Source organism: Heloderma suspectum, chromosome 4 (genome assembly GCF_057233095.1).
Source record: "Heloderma suspectum isolate Gila_16-S chromosome 4, 16-S_ref, whole genome shotgun sequence".
Taxonomy (NCBI): domain Eukaryota; kingdom Metazoa; phylum Chordata; class Lepidosauria; order Squamata; family Helodermatidae; genus Heloderma; species Heloderma suspectum.
In genome coordinates this window covers 247,170,637-247,189,851 of record NC_139461.1, presented here as the reverse complement: position 1 = coordinate 247,189,851, position 19,215 = coordinate 247,170,637, and the positions used below count along the sequence as shown (strand labels likewise).

Here is a 19,215-nt window from a genome sequence, read left to right as displayed (position 1 = left end):
TTTGCCTGCCTGGTGACTGACGGACGAGACCTTGCATGGATGATGTGGAGAGAGATGGGGCAGGGAAGGGAAATCAGATGCGTGGGTAAAATATGGACCTGCGCTAGGGGGAAGAGAGGACAGGGAAGTTCTGTTTCCGCTAGTGGTATCCATTCCACTGGTGGTGGAAGGAGGAAGTTGAATGGACTCGAAGCTGGGGATTGGACTCGATGGCCTTGTAGGCCCCTTCCAACCCTAGTACTATTCTATGAATTCAAGTCACAAATGACACAAACTATGTTCATTTATTTAAAATAAGGGCACCCAGCCAATGTATTTTACCAAAAAAAAAAAATCAGCATAAACACACTTCAGTCAGACCTGTTGGATTGTATCTGTTTTATTTATTTATTCTTTAAAACCATGTTTATCCTGATCTTTAGCCAAAAACAGCTTACAAATATCAGTAGTAGGAAAGAGCTCAGGCTTACAATATAAAAGACATGACATACAAGGGAAAAGGGATGGGGAGGAGGAAAAAAACAGTTCTTATAATGTGTAAAGAAAATGGCCTGCTGTGGGCCACATAGCAACATAATTCTAGGACACAATCCTACGCATATTTAGACAGGAAGAACATCCTACAGCTCCAAACATGCCCCAGCCATCCATGCTGGCTAGGGAATACGGGGAGCTGCAGGCGTTTTTCTGTTAAGCACTATTTGTTGGAAACCATCTGCTAATATTTAAGGGTAGTTGCAGCACTTGCAGCTGTCATCAAATATCAGCCCAGCTGAACAGCTGAAGCTAAACGTCTGCTTGTTAACACACACATAGAATTTGGTGCTGTCTTCTGGGTCAGCATAGGTGCCATCTGGTTTGTTTGCACAAAAGTTACCAGGCACTGGGGGTCCCACCATTGTTGTAGTAGTGGTAGTAGTATCTGGGGGAGGGCTTGGATTTCCAGGGTCAGGTGTTCCCCCAGGGCAGTCTGGCACAATGGCCTCTAGAATGAATACTTAACAAGACAGTGAGAAAACCACACTCATGCTAGTTTACTCTTCACATTTCTACACTCCTAAGGAGACCTCATTGGGAACTCACATATACGACAGATAGCCAGGCCACTTGCATTCTTATCAATGCTATTATTTTCAGTGAGGAATATCAGCATGTGGGCTCGGGTGGGCAACTTGCGGCCCTCCAGATATTTTGGCCTACAACTCCCATCATCATTTGCCATTGGCTCTGCTGGCTAGGGCTGATGGGAGTTGTAGGCCAAAACATCTGGAGGGCCACAAGTTGCACATTACCCTGCTCTACACGTTACCCAGAAGCAAGTCTCATTGATTTAAATGCAATTTACTTATTGTATTGGGCGGGGGGTCGCCTGATCAAAGGGCTGATTCAGACATTACATAACGGATGTGTTTGCTGCTTGAATGCTATGTGACTCCCGATGAATACAAGAGCATATGAAAGAGTGGTGTTTGTTGGTAATTATGTGGGAGCATATGGTTGACACATCATGGGGCTTGTAAATGACCTGGGTGCTGCTCCCTTCCATTGCTGGTTTACAGGCATGTGCCTCCACCCACAGGGTGCTTCCTGATGGTGGGCTCCTCACACTAACAACTAAAAGACCTCTGTACCAGGTCAACGTTCAGTCGCAGTGAAAAAGCCTCAGTCTCAACGGCTTTACAATTCCAAGATTGTTTGGAACCGTTTGAAGGCTAAAATAATCATAGGTTATGTGTATTCTCTTGATGAGAAGCCCACCAAATGAAACACAAGTTAATCAAAGGGAACTTTGCCCAGTCCCATCATCTTGCCAAAGTTGAACAAATGCCTTTGTGTGGCAACTCTGGACAGCAGCAAGCAAGGGAATGGCAATATAGAGGGTGGCAGCAGCCATGGTGCTGAAAACATGCCCTGACTGCAGTGCAAGAACCCCAGTTATGACCATGTGTCATATGTCTTGCTGGTAATTTACAAATGGTACCCAATCATCACTTGCCTTTAAGGCATATTTGAGAATTTAAATAGTAAGTCAAATGGTCTTTTGAAGTTAGCATGGTCCTTCAGCGTCTAGGTGAATGTCATCATAACTGAGCAGGAAGGACTCAAGGACTCTCCTAGTAGCAAAGACCATCTTACCATCTGATTCAAGAAGTCTCTTCAGCTCGGTTATTAAAGGATATTTTCCTTCATTACAGAAAGTGCCCAGAAAATCATCCAGATCGATGGCCCAAACCATGGCACCTCCAAACTTGTTCTCCTTCAGGTACTTGACCTAACGAACAAAAAACATAAAGCCATTTAATTAAAACTCCACATCATTTTTCTTTTCCATTTCTTATCCATTGCAAAAACTGCTTAATATGTGGAGGGTGGTGGTTCATATATTTGCTAAATAATATTTAAGTGCTCACTCAGCCGGAAAGTTTTCTTCAGCTGTCACAATATCATAGGGTAATATATAAGACACTCTTTGACTACCATATGAATGCATAAGAAAAGCCATGCTGGATCAGACCAAAGACCTATCTAGTCCAGCAATCTGTTCACACAGCAGCCAACCAGGTGCCTGTGTGAAGCCCATAAGCAGGAGACAAGTACAATATGCCCTCCTGCTCATGTTCCCCAGCAACTGGCATACAAAGGCATACTGCCTCTGATACCGGAGATAATATGGCCATCTTTCCTAGTAGCCGTTGACAGCCGTATCCTTCATGAATTTGTCTAATCCCCTTTTGAAGCCATCCAGGCTGGTGGCCATCGCTACATCTTGTGGTAGTAAATCATCTTTGAATTATGCACTATGTGAAGAAGTACTTCCTTTTATCTGTCCTGAATCTCACACCATGCAGATCCTGCTGTTCAGAGGATTAAGCCCAACCATCTCCTAATATCTAGAAAATGGTAAAATTTAAAACACAATAGTCTTACTTTGTATTTGTAGCTGCAAATGTTGTCATATCCAATCCATTCATTCCCCTGGTAGGCATATGGAACTTTCTGGTCATCGATCCATTTTACTGTGGCAGACTTTAAAAATGTGCAAATCTGTGGAAACATCACAACAGGTTTCATTTTGCAGTTCCTAATACAAAAACAAGTCAAGGAAGTTGGCCTCCAGGAAGTCTGCTTTGTAATGATCCAGCAGCCTAAGGAGTGTGTAGGGTTCTTGGATGAACCTCATTCTCCATATCACAATGGGCATCTCTACACCAGCCTAAAATCCTGCATTTCTGCTTCCGTTTTAAATGCAGGATCACGACAATTCCCTTTTTCACATGCTTCCTTTTCCCCCACCCCCTTCCCCCTCCTTCTCCCCGTATCTGAGTCTTCCATTCTCTTTCATTGATCTCACTCCTCTTTCTTCTTGCTGCTTTTACTCTTTTCATGGAGGAAACTGAAGCAGAACACAACGGGGTAATTTGATAGCTCATTATCTGCGATCTTTTTAAAAACGGAACAAAGGGCATTTAGTGCAGGAGATGCCTAGAATGATCATGGCATCATGTAAAGAGCCCGCAAACTTCCGTGAGGGAGCCATCTCAGGATAAAAGCTCAGTGTGAAGGAGCCCAATGTCTGGCTCAGAAGTGAAGCAGAGCTCGAAAAAGCACTTTAAGTGTTTGTCCACTGCTCTATTGTTTTAACTGTTTTGAATTCAGTTTTATTTGATTGTTGTGTTTTTAGGGTTGGATCCGACAGTCATGTAAGTGGACATCTGCACATGCAACAGGACTTCTCCATCCTCGCCTTCCCCCTGCAGTCCCCCAGATCTCCAGAGCAGATTTGGAGGTGTGCAGGAGGCTGCAGGGGAGACGAGAAATCTGTTCCACCATTGGGCTTCCTTCCCCTGGAGGAACAGCTCCATTGGATCCATCACTTATTGTATGTTCTTATTTTATTTTGGTATGATTAGGCTTAGTCATATATACAGGTCTGGTATCCATAAAGATGAAGGATGGTTTAAAAATACATATTTTAACATAATAAATAAAATACATAAGAACTGAAGAAGAGCCACACTGGATCAGACCAAGGGTCCATCTAATACAGCACTCTGTTCACACAGTGGCCAACCAACTGCCCACAGGAACCCCATAAGCTGGAAATGAGTGCAAGCAGCACCCTCCTGCCCATGCTCCCCAGCAACTGGTGTACATAGGCAAATAGAGATACAAAATCAGGCTGTTTACCTCAAAATAGGCCCAGAAGCCTGCCTCACAGGTGTAAGGTCCAGCTGAGCCAGCCCCAGAGACAGGTGCACCAACAGACGTGTCTGAGGTAGTAAGCCTGAAGGTGCGTCCATAGGTGGGGAATCCCATAAGAAGCTTCTCGGTTGGGACGCCATTGTCTCTCCAGTATTTCATAGCAAAATCCTGAGGAGGTACAGTTGGGAGGGGGATTAGAACTCAGCTCATTCTTTGGCCTCCTGAAGAAAAAAACCACAAATGGTATTTATAGGATCAGGATGCTTACACAGTTGAAATACTTGAAATCACCCTGGTCTTTGGATCCCACGTACAAAGGACTGTTGTGTCCTGTGCAAGTATCCCAGCCTCCATGGAAGTCATACGTCATTACACTGATGAAATCTAAAACTCTGGCATAAATAAAGTAAAACAAAATGCTATAGTAGATGTTTTTTTATAGACCAATGACATGGGAAATGCTGGGAAACCCAGCACAAACCTATAGGATGCCAAAGACACTAAGCTTAAACCTTCTTAGGGCTCCTTCACACTGAGCTTTTATCCTGCAATTGATATTGCTCCTTCACAGAAGCTTGCGGGCTCTTTACATGATGCCGTGACCCTCCAGGGCATCTCCTGCACTAAATGCCCTTTGTTCCATTTTTAAATAGATCGCAGATAATGAGCTATCAAATTACCCTGTTGTGTTCCGCTTCAGTTTCCTCCGTGAAAAGAGTTAAAGCGGCAAGAAGAGGAGCGAGATCAGTGAAAGAGAATGGAAGACTCAGATATGGGGAGAAGGGGGAGGGAAGGGGAGCGGGGAAAGGAAGTGTGTGTAAAGGGAGTCAGTTGAGATCCTGCATTTAAAACGGAAGCAGAAAGCCCGATTTTAAATGCAAGATTTTAGGCTGGGGTAGAGATGCCCTTAGGTTTGCACCAATGTCACTGATGCTTAACTGTGCAAAATGGGAATGCTACCATTGATTTGGTAGTAATTTTGGAGTCATTTGGCATGATACAAGTTTGACTGATGACCTAAGGCACGTGAGAATCAAATTCAAATGGTATTCCAGAAACCTCAGTTGAGCATCATCCTACTTACTTTCCTATCTCAGCAATTTCATATCCTGCATCAATGGTTCCTTTGCCAGCAGACACCGCTGCTGTGATCAAAAGCCTCTTCCCTTTGCATTTATTGTTCTCAAAAGCAGACAGCATTTCCTAAAGGGAGATATGGGAAGACATTTCAGTCTTCTTCTTGTTGATCATGAACATGTCTTCCCCACACATTTGTATAGCAGACATTTTCAGAATGCAAGTAAGAACTTCCTCTTCAAGTTAAAATCAGGATTAATTCACCAGCCACCTTGTCAGTGATAAAAGAATTGGAATTCTTGCTTAACAACAGGTTTGATCAGCACACTTCAGGTTTGTCCACATTTTTCAACCACATTTTTCTAGGTTTGGGGTTTACAGAAAGGAAAGGTTCCTCTTGGGGTAACCCTCCCGGTTACCCCAAGCAATCTAAATTTCAGCAGAATAATTTAGCGTGGGCAGGGAAGTAATTTCGTTGCTGCTATCATTAAATAGCTGGGAGCTAGAAGTCCTTGCCAATCTACTACAATCACTCAGAGATCTACCAGTAGATCCAAATCTACCTTCTGCCAACCCCTGATGTAAAGGGTCCCCAAGAAACGAATGGTACTGTGGACACTGCCCCATGCTCAGAAGCCAGGGTAAGTAGGGGTGATTAGGAAGGATGACATTTCACTACCTTGCACTCCTCCATTTAGTTAGCAAAACTGGGGGGGGGGGGACAATGCAAATGACACAAATGCATGAAAATATATTTATTTTGCATAATTTACACAAGTCCCAGAATTCAGAATTTCTTGGCACAGAACCACATTAGCTTAGCGCAACATTGTGATTTGTTGTTTGTCTGTGTTTATTTAACACACAGCAGACACAGGCCTGCCTGTAATCCCTCTACATATAATGTCCATCGTCATCAGTTCCATTGGCCTTACTCCTATTTCCAAAATAACATGTACACCACAGTCTCTTCTCATTTAAAGTTCCTTTTACCCTGGTGTAGTGGCCTGTTAGCACATCCCATGCTGTATTCCCCATGCTCTATTTGATTGCAAGTCACCTTAGGGGCCCTAGCTGGGCTGGAAGGCTACTCATACATTTATAAACAAACAAGCAAGCAAGCAAGCAAGCTACTGTTGAAATTTAACTACAGGCCTTTGCTTGTTGTTGATAACTTTCACTGGGGCCTGAATCATCGGAATACTGCTATTTCAGACACTCCATAGCGACACACTCTGTGCTAGCAAAGTACAGTGGCCATGAATCCTACTTTACAGGGGACAGTCCTCTATTTGAAGGGCCATCAGAGGACAGTCTTATATCTGAAGGCACCCCATGTCTGAAAGTCTGTCCAGTCCAAGTTTAGTTTAAAGATAAAGAACTAAAAGAACAGAGATCAGGGGCCTTGAATTTGCCCATCCACCGTCAGCAGACTTCTACAGACAGCAGGCTGAACAGATACACAGGTTACCTGGTCAGTCTTCTTGACTGTGGTGAGATTTATTATATTTCTATTCACATTATAGTAATTCTTTCTAAATTTGCACCTATACATATACACATTGTCTTATGCAAATGAGTGCCTGCTTTGGTCCTCTTTTTTTTTTTTTGGTGATGCAGTTCGTCTTTTTTGGCAATACGTAACTAGCCACCCTATAGCAAAGTCTTAATATTGTTCACAGCTAAGCAGGGAGAGAGAAAGGATACTCACTTCTGAGTGCCAAAATTCCAGCCTCCGATTGCTAGCAGTGTGACAAGATTGGGGTTGCTGTAAAACACGTGAGAAAATATCAGGATATAAACTTGCATTGTATGCTCAGAGTCAAAAGTGGGATTTTTCAAGATTTTTGAAATCTGAGGAAAAAAACATTAGTTTTTTCTATAGTGCCACAAAGATATTCTTTGCCAGCATATATCAGCATTATCATTGGTCCCTTGAAAGGAATTCTCCTGAAGTAGTATGATGGATACTAAAAAAGAAGGGAAAAAACCCTGCTATGCTATAAGAAAGTAGACGTTTTTAAAAGGGTGCGTATATGCGTCTGTGCATGTTTATGTATGTGCATAGATAGGCAGGTATTTCAAAACATTCCAGGAAGGGAAGTACTGACCTTTTCTTCAGTGCTTGAAACACTGGGAAGAGCGTACCTTCATCATTCCATTCATAAGGTGCAATCATATTTTGATTCATGGTGGCAAAGGCATAAGTCAAATGAGTACAGAGATTTGGATCAATGTTGGCTGGAAAATATTTGGCTGGCTCTGGTCTGTATTGCGACCAGTTAGTGAAATAACACACAAGTTTGTAGGCAGAGCCTGGTAAGAGAAGGGGAAAAGCAAGCCAGGGTGAACTTACATTTCTTAATTTCATTGTGCCTCATCGGGGCATTGCTAGGTTCTTAAAAGATCCGGGGCACAGGCCCATAACACAAATTTGCACATGCATATCTATCTATATCTCCAAGTCTAAGTGGACCTCTAATATATATGTGTGTGTGGTGTGTGCATGTGGTGTACTTACGTGTGTGCATAGATTACATACATACATACATACATAAGAAGTATGCACTGACCCACCACCCCACTGCAATTCAGATCCCGATTCAGCATTTTGGAAAACATCCCGCTTCTGCTCAGGCCAGTTTGTAGTCAGTCCACTTCAGCTCAACACCAAACCTGAGTCAAGGTCTGGAAAAATGAGTCTTTATGCTTCCTGTTGACTACCATGTGAAATTAGAAAAAAAAACCTGTAGCTTTTTTCTCTTGGTCAGAACTGGATGGTAATTTCAGGCATAGTAGCTCCCTAGAAGGGGATTACACCTGCCCAATGTCAGAAAAAATAGGTGCAGGGTTTGTATTTTGATTTTCTTTTAAAGGGAACTGCCAATAACTTTGTTATTCCTTGGAAGAATTGGATAAAAATTTCAGGATTTATTGCCCCATCAGAGGAAATGATGCCTGCCAAATTTCAGAATGATAGCTACAAGGGGTTTTGTGCAAGGGTGGCCTTGATATTTTGAGGTCTCCAAAAGAGGACATATTTTTCTCTCTATGTTCCTTGTGGACCATTGTTCTGAAAATTACAGACAGTCTAGAGGTGCCCTAAGTAAGAAACCAACAAAGTTTCAGAAGGATAGGTGCAGCAGTTCATGTGGAAGGGAAGATCTCCAGTTTGGAGGAGGGAGTAATCTGCTTTCCCTTCACCCCCTCCCCAATAGTTTTTGGGTAGATTTGTATGAAAATGCACAGGTCATTAGACGTGTCCCCCAGGCTAAAAACTGCAAAGTTTATGAAGGATATACATGACTGCAAATTTAGAATGACTAGAATTTATTTACATTTCACCAGTGTTAGCAGCAGGGGAACAGGGGTGGGAAGGTGCTATTGCACTCATGTCCTGCTTGTGGGGTTCCCGTGGGCATCTGGTTGGCCACTGTGAGAACAGAATGCTGGACTAGATGGACCTTGGTCTGATGCAGCACGGCTCTTCTGATGTTCTTAAATATAGAGTGCCTCTGAGCATATGCAGAATGCTTTTCTTTCAGCACTGAGCACTTACATTCTCCCTCTACCAATTCTATTCCCCTCCATGCAACCATCCCTCCTCATCCTATCATTCTCCAGCAACTCTTCAAAAAAACAGATGTCTTGTTTCGTGCAGCTCCTCTCTACCTCCTCCTTGTTACACACAAGCAAGCCCTCATTGTATCTTCCTCCCTGTAACTTCATTTGTACCAAGGCTTCATCAGGTTTCAGCCAATGAGTCTGTTTTCAAAACTAGGGATAAGTTATGGAGAAACTCTGAGCATGTACTAAGTGCCTTTCCCTCACTACTGAAGCTAGAGTTCAGGCAAAATCACCCACCCCAGCACACCCCCACAAATGACAAAACATGCATAGGTCTGAGCTGAAAGGGTAGTCAATTTATTAGCCGGAACTGGGTAGGTACTGTATTAAGCCTGCAGTACCATGCTCACAACTCAGGACTTATTTTTGAATAAACATGCAGAACATCAAGGTCCAAACCTCCCTGCAGAAGTAACTTGTGCTGGAATCCTATGCACACTTTCCTGAAGGTAAGCCTCATTAAACATAATGGGGCTTCTGATTAGGCATACATAGGCTTGTATAAATGAGCAGTATTTATCTCCCCTCCACTTAAACAAACAAAAACTCCTTTTTTTATTAGAGTTTTCTGTTCATAGGAACACAGGAAGCTGCCTTATACTGAGTCAGACCCTGGGTCCATCTAGCCCAGTATTGTTGACACTGACTGGCAGCAGCGGCTGTCCAGGGTTTCAGGCAGGATTCTTTCGTAGCCCTGCCTGGAGATGCCGGGGATTGAACCTGGGACCTTTTGCATGCCAAGCATGCGCTCTGCCACTGAGCTGCAGCCCTTCCTATTGCTGGATGATGGCAACTGACAAACAAAACAGCCCCAGATTTGTTTCTCTGCAACCATGTGAACCCACTCTTCTCAAAGGCTTGAGTGAGAAGGAGAAAACCAACCCTCTTGTTTGTATAAAGTCAAATACAGTTCAGAACTTCTCTTGTCCACCGAAGAGAATTCTGTTTAAGAATTCCCCAAGATATGCCCTGAGTTGAATAAAGAAGAGAAAGAAAGAACAGGATTGGGGAGGGCAGAAGAAAAGAAGAATGGTGATTGGAAATGCGGGAGCAGGGGGTGGGGAGAGAGAGAGAGAGTTCCCTAAGCCAAGTGGCTCCTTTCAGAGAGATAGTACTTCAGGGGAATTTAGGAGGCTGTGGAGGGTTTGTAAGGATTGCACGTACTTACATTAACTTTATGAGGTGAGGTGGCTGAGAGCATTTTCTACCATTTTTTAAAACTCTGGAATCTATTTAAAAGCCTCAGCCATTCCTCAATCATGATGCCACATAGTTCTAACCCTCCTTTTGGAATAATTCGAGTCCTACAGCTATTTAGGAGAAATTAAAGTGGAGGGGGAGAAAGAAGTTTGTGGAGGCTGATTAGATCCTTTGCTGTACTGAAGCTACTAAACTTCTGCAGAGATTAGGGACAGTGACCTCCTAATGGTCACCTTAAACACCTTTGATTAATTTCTCTAATCCCCTGGGTGGCTTGACAGTTTTTAGTTTAGTCTCTGAGAAAAGGAAACTTTATGCATGGCTAGCACAAAAACCACTGGACCTAACTGTCTGAAATTTGGCAGGTTCAGTCAGCTCTATAGGGGCTGCCAGGTCCCCAAACTCCATGCACTTATGTGGAAGCTCAAAAAAATTATAGCTCTTTGCTTTGACAGATTTTCTTGAAAATAGCAAATTTTACCTGTGACTAGCACAAAAACCACTAAACCTAACTGCCTGAAATCTGGCAGGTTCAATCAGCCCCATGGGGGCTACCGGGTCTCCAAATGTCATATATCTATCATACAAACTAAAAACGTTATGGCCATTTCTATTTTCCAATGCAAGTCAATGGGAAAATGTTAAAAAATGGCAATTAGGACAGCTCAAAAGATCCTGGGCACAGCTCAAAAAGATCTGGTGCCCATGCCCAGGTGAGCCCTTGCTTATGATGCCCCTCTGCCTCATCCAACCGAGGTATTAAAAAAAAAAACTATTCTGGCCAGAAACTACGTACATGCTGCAACGGTGCAATCCTATGCATGTTTAGACAGAAAACAGTCTAACATGGCTGGGGAATGCTGGGAGTTGTAGGGCTTCTTTCTGTCTAAACATGCATAGGATTGCACCCTTCATTAGTGAGTAGCCCTTTCAGGTATTCCCTCTACGTGGAGGGGAGAGTGGGACCACACCCACTGGCCATACCCTTGCTGTTGCATCACCCACCAGTGTTGCCCTCCCACTGTCCCATGAATTGAGGGAAACATCTGTAAAGGGGAGTCTGCTGTATATGCCTAAGCTCTCCCCGTGCTTTGGAACCCTGTGTGATCAGGACTCCAAATAATGGAAAGAGCCTACACCAGGGGTAGCCAAACTTTTGGGGCCCATTTGGCAATTTGGGAAACTGTCCTGGGCACCACCACAAAATGGGTGCACTGCAGATGAAATCATTGCCCTGCAGCCACCCGCCATCTTCATTTCCTAAGAATGCCTCTGAGTCCAATGTGTGGCCCAGAGGCATTCATGGGAAAATAAGACGGGAGCAGCTAGAGGCCCTCAACTTTGCTTTGAAGTGATCCCAGCTGCCAGTACAAAATTTGTTATTTAAAATAAAAATTGATTGCTTGATTGATTTCTACCAAAACTGGCACCCAAGGCACCCAAATAAATGTAGGCGGGATAGGGCAGCTCAGCAGGCAGCGATAAAAGTGTCCAAGGGTGCACTGGTGCGCCTGGGTGCCACATTGCGACCCTTGTCCTACATCTATTCAGCAAGCCCCCCCCCCCCCCTTATGGACATTCTTCACACATGGACGAGAAAGGGCAACTGTCTTTCAGAGTCAGAGGGTTTTAAAAAGCTGGAAAGAAACACAATATTGGAAAGAAATAAACAGATGGGAACCCTGTTATCTTTTCCCCAATGGGTAGAAAAGCAGCTGAGCAGTGCATTTTTGAGGGACTAACAGCAGGAAAGGAAAAGGTTAAGCAGTCCCTTCCCCACCGCCCATGCCCCTTGCAAACAAATGGAGGAAAGAATCATGCAACTGGCGTTCCACGTCGTTTGAAATGTTCCAGTCTTCCTTCCAGGAAGTCTGGTCTCTTCTTTCATTGACCTTTCCACCATAAAGCCTTGTTTCCTTATGAACTCCTTGTAGCAAAATATCAATAAACGATACTTTTAAAGAGCATTATCCCTTCCAGCAACGTTAATGCTATAACAGTCGTGACTGTAGTCACCTAAACCAGTTGTATTCACTGTGGACTGCAGCTGTGACACGAATACCACGAGCTTAACTATTTGGCTTCACTGTAGAGCTACCCTTACTTTATTCTAATTAATCATATCAGAAAAGGTTCTTACCAAGCTGCAGCTGCAGCAAAATAGCCAACCCTGCAAGGGAAAGGTGAATGTGTTAGAAATTATTAAATATATTATTACTAGCATTCAGAAGTAGAGTTGAACCAAAATTATTTCACACAAAAACAAAAATGCTCCCTGTGCAATGCATATCTGTTTCTGAAATTATGGGGGTGGGGGTGGACTGCAAGACAGGGCAAAATTTTTCACAGGAACCATTGCCTGTACTGTGATTTTGGCTCCATAATGTCATTGTGTGCCCAAATATTATTTATTACATCAGGAAGCTTGTTCAAAGTGAGGGTAGTGCTTCCTGCTTTCACTCTGACTTGGCTTCGTAACATCATCACATAGTGAAGTCTGGTTGCATGATGATGTAATGTCATTGTGTTGCCTAATTGAGTTCTGACTGGCTGGGTTCACCTCAAGAAGGGGCCTTCCTTAAAAAGGAAATTGTGCTGAAGCTGCAGATCAGGGAAAGAAGGGTGGTAAAGGGTGCAAAAAAGATACTCAAGAGTGTTTTGAGGACCCCACCTGAAATAACTCCCCATTTTGCCCTAAAAGTTTCCATGCCATATGTGAAAGACTTCCAAAGCATGTGACACCATTTTGAACACTATTGCCCATTCTCAGAAGAAATCCTGTGCAACTTTTTTGTATGCTACACACTGACCCTATGTCTTGAAAAGTCACCTCTGCAGGAAACATCTGTCTTTCCTGAGTTATAGAAAGAGGGGTGACCCTTCCTCATCATTTTTCCAAATATGACTGTCAAGCTCACAGGTAGGAGCTGCTTTATGTAAATGGGAAAATCCCACTTATCAGTGTGAGACCCAGACACCTGGCTACAAAGAGGCTTCCAAACAGATCAGACGCAATCAAAGCATCATAATTCTAAAAAAAATTAATTTAGTCAAGGACAACCACTGTTTTGAAGTCTTTACAAGGACATCTCCTAAAAATAAGCTCTTGGAGGGATTACAATGGAGGCTATATGTCCATGGGGACATCATAATTATCACACTGAGAGCCAGTGTGGTGTAGCGGTTAGAGTACTGGACTGGGACTCTGGAGACCTGGGTTCTAGTCCCTACTTGGCCATGAAGCCCACTGGGTGAGTTTGAGCCAGTCACTGACTCTCCGCCTAACATACCTCACAGGGTCATTGTGAGGATAAAATGGAGAGGAGGAGGACCCTGTGAGCTGCCTTGGGTTCCTTCGAAGAGGAAAAAAGGTGGGATATAAATGTAGTAATAAGTAAAAATAAATAAAATAATCCTCCTCCTCCCTCAGAGTTCCCATGAACAGAACGCCACTCACAGAGGAACTCCTCCACTCTGCTGGAGGAAGGGAGGCAATTTTCACTGGTTCCTCCTTCCCCCTGCAGCTCCTGAAAAGCCGCTCAGGAGGGTTGGGGGACTTTCTGGAGCAGTGTGGAGGTGGCATGGGGAGTGGGGCTGCAGGGAGAAGAGGGAGCTGGCAAAAACAGCCTTCCTCACTAGGAGCCTCTCCTAGATCTTGGTCCCTTCTGCAAATGGAAGGAGTCCTTCCATAGATGGAAGGGTTACACTGGATTCAGACATCTTGATCCTTGCCCATCCTGGCTATAAAGGCAGCCCAAGATGGATTGGCTGATTGAGTAGTGGAAACTGTCAACTCTTCTTTACACGAGAGTTGTATTCCATCCTACCTAAAAATGGCAGTAGTTCATCTTCTGTTAAAGAAGCCATTTTTGGACCCCACTGAATTAAGGAATGATCGGCCATCATCAAGCATTCCATGTTTAGGTAATGTGTTTGAGCATGTTGTGGCTAAAGCAGGGATACACAACCTCCAGCTTGCAGGCTTGCAGAGGCTCAGCACGTGGCCTGTGGAGTCTTGCATCATCTCTGCAGGCCCCAGCCCTTCCACAAGCCTCACCCCCACTAGGGGTGTGGCTGATGCAGGGAGAGGAATCCCCACTGTTATCTCCTATCACAGATCAGAGATAACAACAGGAATTCCCCCGCCTAGCTGCTTTCCTGCGCCTGACCAGGAAAGCCTATGCACAGCAAAGCCAGAGCAGAGCCACCAGCCAAGGCCCTTTTGCTCCTCTGGCAGAGGTGTGACGGGGACTCGGCCAGCTCTGCTTTACCCGCCCCACCTCCTTTCCCCATTGCAGGAAGGGGGTGGGGCAGTGCTGGCCAAGTCCCACTGGCCCTTCTGACCCAGCCCCTACCCAATTTTGGTTCTGCACCCCTGGGCTATAGCCTGTGATGGGGAGTGACGCACCAATCAGCTGCAATGTGGGTACAGTGCAGGAAAAGAGGAGATGGCCCAAGCCAGCAGCTGGCTCCTTCGTACGTTAGCTGCATCCCAAGCGGGCTACGGTAACGCTCTGTGTTTGCAGCTGCCCCTGAAAACTACTCGGAAACTTTAACTAATGCAGAATGCCGCTGCTAGGATTTTGACCAAGGCAAAAAGCTGGGGTCTTGTGGCCCCTTTATTGCATCACCTGCACTGGCTGCCAGTTTGTTTCCAAGCGCAATGAAGTGAAACCCTAAATGGCTTGGGAAGTGGCAACTGGAAGGACCGTGTCCTCCCGTGTAAACCAGCCCGGCCTTTACCATCGGCTGCCGCACCCCTCTTGCACGTGCCATTGCCTTGAAATGCGCGATGAAGCGGCATCGTGCAAAGAGACTTTCTTGATGGCAGCACCCTTGGGTCACGGAGTGGGACTCCTTGGCTGAAGATATTGGCCATCTTCCTCTCTATCAGTGTTCCACTGGCAAGTAAAGATATTTCACTTTAAATGAGCGCTTGACTCTGCTGTTGCTTATTTATTGGCTGTTGGTTTGGGCTGTTCATGTTTGCTGCTGCTTTTAACTTGTTCATGGATTGTACGTTTTGGGAGCTGCTTTGAGCAACTCCTTTTTTTGGAGGAGAAAAGCGAGGGAACAAAATTCCATCACCATCATCATCTATGCTTGAAAGGGACACTCTGGATGATGAGCCTCTGCTTCTACCTACAGTGCCCAGAGCTGAGGGAAAAATGAGGAGAGAACTGGGACCCTGTTCTAGGCATAGAAATTATTAACTAGCCCCAAGGATGATGAATCAGAGCTGGCTTGCACCTGTCTTCAATAGCAGGCCATAGCCCTGTGACAAGTGAAGTGATACTAAAGGCGGCAGTGTCTTTGAGCACTCCAGGGTGCTTTTCTGCTTAAGAATAACTAACCCCCTTACAGCTTTGAATAGACGGAAGGGCTTCCATGTCAGAGTATGAAAGTTCTGTTCAGACTTGAGCTCTAGCATCTCTCATTTTCATGACATAGCCAACACATGGGAGGAGCCATGACTCAGTGGTGGAGCATCTGCTTTGCATTCAAAAGGTCCCAGGTTCATTCTCTGGCATCTCCAGGTAGGGCTGGAAGAATTCCCACCTGAAACCTTGGAGAGCCACTATCAGTCAGTGTTGACAATATTGGGCTAGATCAACCAATAGTCTGACTCAGTATAAGGCAGCTTCCTACGTTCCAGTCAAGGATAACTGGGGTACTGAGATTTTCTGGTAATTCATATTCTTTAAGTACAATACCCTATATAAAGGTGAGGTAAAGAAGTATATTGAACTTTGTGGCACAACAGCAGCTAGGACATACCGTGTCCTAGTCTCATACTAGTCTCACTGCAAATGACGGAGTGTTCTTCTGTCAGCAACATTCCCAATAATTCCAAGAGATATAGGGCTTTTCTGCATGAGGCTTTTAACCCGCACTTTTGCCGAGGCTTCTGCTTCCGGACTCTTCACAGGATTAAAATTGGCTCCTGGTGGCACTGTGGTATAGCAGAATTGCACAAATACCCAAGGCTTCAATAACACTGTTAGGGATGTAGGAATCCCACTTACCAGTCCGCTGCCTGGGTCCGCTGGTGGGGGGGAGGCGATCCGAGGCCACTACAACGGCCACCATTTGCAGCCACAGCAGCCCGGCAGCAGCCGGAAGACGACCAGGAGCCGCCGCTGCTGCCAGGTAGGTCCGTTCCGGGGGGGATTTTGGGGGGGGTTAGTCCGTTCCGCCACAGACTCCGGGGGGCCAGATTCTAAAGAATCCGGCCTCACTGGAGTCCATGGCGGAATTCTCCAACATCCCTAAACACCATTGAAAAAGATGCCAGACTTTCTTTGTTAGGAAAAAACCCTGCAATAAAGCACAGGAGAGTCTCATGAGGATGATGATGTCATGTAAATGACCTGCAAACCACCATGAGTTAGGAATCATGAGCACACAATAAAAGTCTTGTGTAGAAAGGCTCTTAAAAAGAGGACAGCCTGCCAATAGAGCCCAGGGACCTAAATAAAACTTATAGATCAGCATCGTCAGCCAGATTTGAGGCTAGGTTCAGAGCAGGGAACTGGGTTTGCAGAAAGGCCTGCTCTGCTCTGCACTTGAGAATCGTGGACACTCCAGCAAGACATGTATCAGAGCAAACGGGAACATTACAAGGTGAAGCATAAGCATGGCTAGGGCCAGAAGGGCAAGAGATGTTGTCTTGGTAGGAGAAGAATGACTGTTTAATGATAAATGAATGTATCTTATTTTATTTGTTTATTTGTTTATTTATTTATTTACAATATTTATATACCGCTCCATATCTAAAACAGCGGTGAACACAAAAAATAAAACAGTAAAATAAAAAGATTAAAACACCACATTAAAATTATACTTGTAAAAACACAATGCCAATAAAAACTGTAACTCACGTCTGATCTCGGAAGCTAAGCAGCGTCAGCCCTGGTTACTACTTGAATGGGAGACCGCCTGGGAATCAGGCTTCCTGCATTGAGCAGGAGGTTGGACTCGATGGTCTTGTAGGCCCCTTCCAATCCTATGATTCTATTCTAATCTTCTCCTAGTAGACTCTAATCGGGCCATAGGTCCATCTAGAACCACCAGGAGCAAGCCCCCCAATGACCTCAGTGACCAGGCAGGTTGGTAAGGGAGAAGGTGCTCTCTCATGTATCTTGGTCCCAAGTTGTTTACACTAGTACCAAAACCTTAAACCTGGCCCAGTAGCGAATAGGCAGCTAACATTCTTATGTTAGAATCTGATCTTTGTGGGGTCTGAACAAAGTATTGGTGCCCTGTGGATATTTACCGCCAACTTGAAGTAATTTTATATCTACTTAGGGAGCAATCCTACGGCCACTAGTCAGTGGCTAGATGGCCATAGGATAGGTCAGTTCCCAGGAATCGCCCTCGGAGCCCGCGTTCCAAGGTCAGTTCACGAGGAACCGACTCCCACACCCTTCTGCACCACCTCATAGGCAGCACGGATCCGCTCCGTGCTTGGAAGAGTAGTGCGGAGTGGCCAAAATGGGGCATTCCCAGGGGCGGGGCGGGGAGGTCGGAAATGCTGGTACAACACATTCTGTGTGTTGTCCGGCCACCGCTTCCCATGCTTCAAAGTCCCGAAGCTAGACAGCCGAAATCTAGCCGTGAAAGCAGTGTGGGGGGAGGAGATCTGCTCCTCACCACTCCTCCCACCCTGCACTGGATAGGCAGTCGCCCACGGGCTCAGAGGCGACTGTCAATCCAGATAGGATTGCTCACTTAAGAACATACCTGACTCAGCTTATAGTGCAATCTTAGGTATGTTAATCAGACCTGAGTCCCATGAACTTCAGTGGGGCTTTCTCCCAAGCAAGTATGCATAGCATTACATCATGTTGCATATGTTTAACAGCACAATCTATGCATGTTTAGAGAGAGAAAAAGGCCTACAACTTCCAGCATGCCCCAGCCAGCCACGTTGTAGGCCTTTTTCCTGTCTAAACATGCATAGGATTGCACCATAAAAGACTCAACAAGTCACAAAGACCTTGATCTCCTTAGCTCCCATCCAATGAACTAGCCTTGCACCCATGTTAATAAGAAGCATGAAACCCAACAGAGTATTGATAGAGGCAAATTAGGAGTGATTCACTTTTCGGGTTTCAGGTCCTGAGAGGCTCTGACTCTGCACAGTGTCAAAACAACTCTTGTGCCCTTCAGACAATGATGAATGGTCTATAAATCACCTGTGCTAATCACTAAAGTCAGCCAAGGCCGCTCACCCCACCCTGCTCTGAATCTGCCAAAGCCAATACTACAGTGGGACAGATCAGCCATTTGAAAAAGAAAGGAGTTGGCTGCCAAGCAGGGCTGGTATTTTCCAAAACAGGGTTACCTTGGCAAAAGGAGACTTGGCAGTCTCTACACTGTAATAACTTTGTCACTGGTGCATATGCTCCAAATGTCCCTATTTGTTGGTATCTGTAAACCCGTTGCCCTGCAGATGTTTTGGACTACAACTCCCACAATCCCTAACTATTGGCCATGCTGGTTGGACAATGCTGGGAGTTGTAGTTCATCACATCTGGAGGGCACCAGGTTGGGGAAGGCTGTGTTATGGGAACAGCAGAAAGACAGCTCAGTGTTGAACACGGAACTATTTGTTAGAATAAAAACTATCTAGAAAATCCAGAGCAAAAAATTGATCAGAGCACTCCACAATAACCAAACACAGCTTAGCTTAAACTGTTCTTCAGCTTAACTCACTTCTGAATCCTTGATATCATGATCCAGCACTGGTTACTCAAAGTAATGGATATGGTACTGAATCCAAGTGCAGCAAAACTGTTTAAACTCACTACTGCTTGTAATGAGATGATTGATTAATAAGGGAAATTAATTGGAATACTGATTTTGGAGCTGGATCATCTGGTTGGGAAATTAATTAGGGAACTGGGTAAAATAATCATAGAATCATAGAATAGTAGGGTTGGAAGGGGCCTACAAGGCCATCGAGTCCAACCCCCTGCAGGAATCCAAGTCAGAGCATCCCTGACAGATGGCTGTCCAGACTCATCTTGAATGCCTTCAGTGTGGGAGAGCCCCCACCTCCCTAGGTAATTGGTTCCATTGTCGTATTGCTCTAACTGTCAGGAA

At 44.8% G+C, this 19,215-nt stretch overlaps 1 protein-coding gene across 1 annotated transcript in view; it reads right to left on the bottom strand.

Annotated features, from left to right (window-relative positions):
• Positions 1-725: 725 nt before the first annotated feature.
• Positions 726-19,215, bottom strand: part of LOC146348457 (acidic mammalian chitinase-like) — a 23,335-nt gene continuing 4,845 nt past the window's right edge. Inside the window, exons 3-12 of the mRNA XM_084851669.1 lie at positions 12,248-12,277; positions 7,392-7,596; positions 6,992-7,048; positions 5,700-5,709; positions 5,288-5,406; positions 4,472-4,595; positions 4,189-4,371; positions 2,929-3,045; positions 2,137-2,272; positions 726-985 (exon numbers count right to left, since the gene is read on the bottom strand). Coding sequence (XP_084707795.1) covers positions 726-985; positions 2,137-2,272; positions 2,929-3,045; positions 4,189-4,371; positions 4,472-4,595; positions 5,288-5,406; positions 5,700-5,709; positions 6,992-7,048; positions 7,392-7,596; positions 12,248-12,277 — 1,241 coding nt within the window. The remainder of the gene's footprint in view (positions 986-2,136; positions 2,273-2,928; positions 3,046-4,188; positions 4,372-4,471; positions 4,596-5,287; positions 5,407-5,699; positions 5,710-6,991; positions 7,049-7,391; positions 7,597-12,247; positions 12,278-19,215) is intronic.